This window comes from Notothenia rossii (assembly GCF_949606895.1).
Source record: "Notothenia rossii genome assembly, chromosome: 7".
In the NCBI taxonomy this organism is placed as follows: Eukaryota; Metazoa; Chordata; class Actinopteri; order Perciformes; family Nototheniidae; genus Notothenia; species Notothenia rossii.
In genome coordinates, this window is record NC_136905.1 from 14,991,469 (window position 1) to 14,998,011 (window position 6,543).

General features: G+C 43.1%; 1 protein-coding gene across 15 annotated transcripts in view; it reads right to left on the minus strand.

Moving 5' to 3' along the window:
• syngap1b (synaptic Ras GTPase activating protein 1b) overlaps positions 1–6,178 on the minus strand; it is a 126,478-nt gene extending 120,300 nt beyond the window's left edge. For 3 of the 15 annotated variants that reach the window (XM_079691540.1, XM_079691529.1, XM_079691539.1), the window contains exon 1: positions 4,755–4,916. In XM_079691540.1, the coding sequence (XP_079547666.1) occupies positions 4,755–4,812 (58 nt within the window). In that variant the 5' untranslated portion in view covers positions 4,813–4,916. Of the gene's footprint in view, positions 1–4,754; positions 4,961–5,870 lie in introns of those variants that run through there. The other 12 variants (XM_079691536.1, XM_079691534.1, XM_079691526.1 and 9 more) reach the window with 10 other exon arrangements.
• Positions 6,179–6,543: the final 365 nt, after the last annotated feature.

The following is a 6,543-nucleotide window of genomic DNA, read 5'->3' on the forward strand; positions in this document are numbered from 1 at the left end:
TTACCCGTCACACTTTTTACACTTTACCATGGCATTGTTCCCAAAAGTGCCTCTTGGCTGTTAAAAACATGCTGTCATCTCCAGAACACAGCTGTTCACAGCTTTTGCATTTGATGACAAATCTAAATGTTTAAGGGGACAGAGGTGGAATATCATTCTGGTAGAAAGAGATAAATTAAATACTGTGTTTCACAACATCATCATTCATGAAAACTCAATAATATGACCAAAAATAAATGTTCCTAATTGGAGGCAGGACATGGTGTATCGTGGACACTCCCATTGTCATGTGGAGGTCAGGTGAGTTGAAAGGAGGCTTGAATCTCGAGCTGGTACTGTACAAAATGTCCATGACCTGATATGACCGCTCCTCTCCACTGAGCTGAAAGAGACTGCAGCATGTCAGCCTCACACAACCCAAACATGCACTGCAAATGCAAAATGTAAAATAATAAAGAAATACAACACTCAAATAGGCAAACATACAGTATGCACAAACACGAAGAGGCAAAAATAGCAAATGTCTGAAATGAATGGCTCTACAGGTGTCTGATTATAACCCCCAACAGTGCACTATAGTGTGGCTCAGTGGTCTAGCATGCCAAATACTAGTCTGAGCAGCGAGCGCTGTATTCCTCACTCAGAGATTGAGAGCCTGACACTGATGTTTCATCCAGCTTCAGGCTTCAGTGCACAGAAAGGATTTGTTCTTATAATTTCAGAGGCCATTATTTTACAGCCTGTGGTAGTAGCTCTTATTTTTACTGGCCCTCAAGCTTTTCAGGGATGATTTAAATAAAGGTAATGAAATACTTTGAGTTAACATGTCAAAGGAAATGAAAAAATCCCCCCAGTGTACTGTTTATACTTTCAATTATGCACATTATTATTTAACCTAAAGGCTACTCAGCTATAGCTCGCATGATATGAAATAAAATATTTCTTATCATTTTCACACCTTCATTCCTATACGTTTGCAAAAAGGAAGACAAAAGGCAATTGTGGAAATTAAAACTGTAGGAAAGCAAATCAATGGACATAATAGTATTTTACAATTCAATAATTTGAATAGAGTTCTACAAGTATAATTTAGAGAACATTAAAAATAATGAATCAGGGACTACTAAAATCCCTTCATGCTGTGAATTAATATAAAAAAAGTACTCCATCCACCGGTCCCGCCATGACTCAATACTACTGACATATGTACTGTAACTTCTCACACCGCCTAGGTTACTTTGCTAAAACCTCACAGCTCTGAATCACGGGCATCCAAGGGATTGGATGACATCATGGCCGCAAACCTTATGAGCCAACCATATCCAGAGGGAGATCATTATCCCGGATTGGCAGCCCACTGATTGGTGCAGGAGAGAGGGAGGCAGCTCATCCTGACCTTTTTTGCTGTGAGTGAATCCTGACGAGATCAATCAAAAGCCAAGGCATTCTCTCTCTTTCTCCCTCTCTTATTGAGTCATTCCACTCTGGCTTTGCACCAGAATTGAATTACCCACCCACCCAAAGTGTAGCTGAATCTAAAAAGCCACTCCTCCAAGCGACTCAGTTTTAGTAGCCCCCGTGCAGATTCCCCTAATATCGCTAAAGCACTAAAGGCTCTTTGAGGATAAGGGGGTCCTGGTATTCTTTACAAAAATATCATTATGGCAACCGATAGGAAGAGACGACAATCAGCTCACGAATCACGACTAGTCAATCTAATGATACTGAACAAAAGACAGTGGAGTGACGACACATCTGCACTAAGGATCCATTTATTCTTTGCCAAAAATAAACCATTCAGAGCCTTCTACGAACACGCTCCAAGTAAGACATTCTTGACTCTGCAAGCTTGAGAGCGACCTACCTTACACTCTATGCAGATGACTAACTATATTATTGGGGCCAACAGTCCAAAGGCCCCAACGTTGATGAAGAATGCATCTCCACTAAAATGTCACATCATGTTAAGATCTCGCCCGGGGTCTCAGTACTTACACGTGTTGGATGATCAATGGGTCAACATGGTCCCAGTCCCTGGTGTAATACACACATATTGAATGCTGCCAAGGTTAGCTATGGATTGACCTCCAGGTTATCAAAGACCTTGAAATGTCTGCTCCATAATATGCCTTTGAAGAAGCGACTGCTATGCACCACCCTGTGTGCATATTTATTAGATCCTTGATCAAGCTGATAACATTTTTTAAAATACTGTGTGAGCGCATTAAGTTGTTTTAAACTGTTGAACGTTTTTTGACCCCCTATCTGCAGAATAATGGCAGTGGAATTACATTTCCTCAATATCTTGACATCATTGCACGTCTTTGACCAGAAAGCTTTAGGGATTCTTGGAAAGCTGAATGGACAGTCTTGTTTGACATTTAAAAGTGCTGACTTCCCACATCTAGAGGGGAATTGCCCGGCAAATGTAAATCGTCCATGAACTTGGACAGGGGGTTCTTTGATTCATGTCGGATCACTAGAGATCTGTCAACTCCAGTCGGGAAGCTCTCCGGCTGGAGAATTCAGCCCGACATGCGTGATTAAAAGCAAATCACTTCTCCCAAATGCTCATCAATGGTCGTCTCTGCTGCCTGTGCTCCAGAACACTCTAAAAAGCCACCGCAAACGCATCTCCAGTACACTCAGCACCCCACTGGAGAATGAATGGGCTCTCTCTCTCTTGACAGATCATCTAGTGCACAGGGCTAGATGAATCTCATGCTTGCAGTACAGTAATAGCCTAACAGATGATGGTTCTTGGCACAACCCGAGTAGTGGAGGGGTGTAAGACAGTCCCTTATGTCACATGAGAGAAGGAGAAAGAGAGGGAACGAGAAGGAGGGAGTAGAGGAGTGCTGCAGTGCATTGGTGGTGTGCTGTCTCTTTAACTATGGCCATGCCTGACAGGAGCTGCTGTATCAAACTACTGTAAAATCGACAAGGCCAGGGATAGCTCAGCGGCTGGCAGCTTGCTTCCATAGTGTCCATCTGCACTCATGGATACAGCCATTGTAGTTGAGGGAAAAGAGGGAGCGATTGAAGAGGCAGTGAGGGGGTAGAAGAGCATGCGTGTGTGTAGTATGTGTGTGTGGGTGGTTCAGCATGAGGGGGGGTCGACAGTGCAGGGGAGAGAGAGAAAAGAAAAAAGAGATAGACTAAAAGGAGGTGTGAGTTTAAGAGAGCGAATGAGGGAGGAAAAAGATTTAGCCAAGATAGGAAGGCCCATCTCTGCTGCTGCTGCTGCTGCCTGCCTCCCACTAACTGCCTGTTCATGTGAGCCGGTACTTGGCATGACTGCAAATGGCTTGCCTGCTACATTAGTTTAACACACTCGTCAATGTGGGCTCAAACACATCTGCAAGATCGCTGAGGGTCCTTGTCCCCCCCCACCCTCACCCATCATGTGTATCCATACCTCATCACAAATCAATTTCACAGTAATACCAGCCGACTTACCATATATTTTATCTGTAGATGTTGAGTCACTGTGCGGCATAAATATCACACTGTGTTACATAATCGCTTTGAGTAACCATGGAGCTTGTAATGTATAGGTGGACAGGGGAGATGGATAGTGTAATAAGGTGGTTGGCCAAAATACATAAGGCTGCAACTGCCAACTACTTTCACAAATGATTATTTATGGTTAATGCTAAGGTTGTCTTTAAATGGATTATCTTGCTCAATTAAAAGTTCAAAAGCCAAAAGATATTCATTGATAGATGTAAAAGTAAGAAATTTTACAATTTGTCTTTAAAAACATTTAAGGGGACATTTATGTTAACTTTTTGGCTTTAAAATATAAAATGATACAAATTAATAAGTTGTCAGGTGTCATTTCTACTAATGGTACAATATTTATACGATTGATGCATTTATGAAGGTAAAACCATAAAACCTGCTCATATTGATATGCCTTGTAATCCAGTTAACGCATAAATCCTCAGTTTTACGAAATTGAATCTGACTAAATAATGCTGAGCTCCGACAACAATGTCTAAAATGAAACAGCAGTGTGCGATCACAGAGAAAGAGAACTCAGTGCCTTCGCTGGCAGGTTTTGAAGGTGCAGTCACTGTGCTCACAATTTCCTGGCAATGACTCCCAGATTGGGCTTACACACACACACACACACACACACACACACACACACACACAAACACACACACACACACACACACACACACACACACACACAACCACACACACACACACACACACACACACACACACACACCCACACACACACACACACACACACACACACACACACACACACACACACACACACACAAGCAGAGTATCTCACCAACATTATGCAACCAACTTCTATAGCTGCACTTGCACAAGAGGGAATTTTGGCCATTATCTGCTTTGCTCTCAGCGAATACAAAAATCTGAGTTAAAAGGATCTGAGCAGGAAAATGTGCTCTCGCTCTTCTCATGAGCAGCTCAGATGATGACTCCAACCCTGGACTCATCATCTGAGCTGCACATGAGAAGACAGTGGAGTCCAGGAGAGTAGAGTTTTTTTAGGTCGAGATTAGTCTCCATTTTGGTGGCACCCATATTGTTCTACAAGGGGTTACAGGTCTGTGAGTGTTACCCTGACAGTCACATGCAGCACTCTCTCCGTGACTTCACACCGCTCATATTCTCTCTGTCAAACACACAGACACACGTATATCAAGTTCCTCCTCCTCCTCCTCGTCCCTACAGTTTTTGACATCTTTTTGATAGCAGGTACTCACTCGACACCCCCAATCCTTCACGGTTCCTCCAAACTTTGCGCTGGGCGTTCAATCTCATCCCCGTCTCCCTCTGACCATCACGTTTGAAGACCTCGCTTTTTTCAAATTAGCCCCTCTGAGCACACACACACACACACACTGCAAATTGAGCGTTTTGACTGGCTAAATTTGAGGCAGCTCACTGCAGCACGCCTGCTCACATATAGCATTAGTCACAGTTGCAGTGCAATGATACCAAGGGGAATCTGCCTTTACCGTACACTGAAGCGCCTTTCACCCACTCACACTCGAGTACGGGGGAATAAAAGACCAGCAAGAATGAAGTAGCCTCTCATTCTGGTCATCTAAATATTTTAGTGGGCCAAAGTTTTTGCACACAGGAGGCAGGATACAGTCCATTCAGGCTATTGAGAAAACCACCAATATATTTGTGCAAGACACTAAAGAACTAGCAGTATTTCATAAGAGATGGTTTAGTATTACATGTTCTAATCTCCTTACACTGACAGTGCCTACCTAGAATATTACTAGCATTTTACACCAACATTAAAAAAAAGACATTAAGAGTGATAAGGGCAGCATATTACTTAATAATACCACAATAAACAAATATTAACGTGTGCCATATAAACTCTTTATGAGTACCATGAACCCAATAAGAACAGAGGATTATTATGGGAGTATTTAAAGAATATTATAGCATTTTTTTCACCATCAACTCTCAGGCTGCAATAACATGGATGAATGCATTTGAAGAGTAGACCGTGACACCAGCACACATGCATACCTTATTACAATACTATAATTGCCGCATGCCCAGGTCCAATCGGACACACGCTGCGCCGGATCCCTGTGTGTGTGTGTGTGTGCGTGCGTGTGTGTGTTTGTGTCAGTGTGTGGGCATCTCTGGGCTATTTCTATGCACCTGTCGGCTACGGTGCTTTTAGATATGCCTATTGCATATGATAGTGCCATAGAGACACAGGGATAAGAGAGGAACAGAGAGAGAGAGAAAAGGAGAGTGGAAGAGAGAGAGGATGGAGAGAAACGGGGGAGGAGGGCAGAATAGGAAAATGCAGTGGATGACAAAAAAATATAAAATATGCTCTGTCTTACCTTGAAAGGGAACATAGGACATGTTCCAACGGCATTGAACGTAGGCTTTGCGTCTCGGAGGTCCCTCGGTGCTCAGAAGTAACGGAGAACCAAATTATAAATAAATCTGAAAAAAAATAAATAACGCGATATAGTGCTGTTCACAGTTGAAGCCGAAAGAGAGGCCAATATTCCGCTGCTATAAAAAATAGCATCATAATCCACGACCGCTTATAAAGCGCTCGGTTCCCAGTGAATAAAAAAATACAGGATACAAGAGAAATATGTGTGTGCGTGTGTGTGCGCGTGTGTTTACTTGCACGCTGCTGTTGAGGTGTGAGGGTGAAACACGAGAGAGAGAGAGAGAGAGAGAGAGAGAGAGAGAGAGAGAGAGAGAGAGAGAGAGAGAAGAGGGTGGCGGATCGAGCATACGCGTGTGTCCGTGTGTGTGGGTGCGCACGATTACCAATATCTATAACCTATCTTTAGCCTATGTATTTTACATTTTGTGCTTGTGTGAATGCATTGTAGGCCACTGCTTGAGGCTACGTGTGTATGTGTGTGTGTGTGTGTGTGTGTGGTGTGTGTGTGTGTGTGTGTGTGTGTGTGTGTGTGTGTGTGTGTGTGTGTTTGTGTGTGTGTTGGTGTGTGTGTGTGTGTGTGTGTGTGTGTGTGTGTGTGTGTGTGTGTGTGT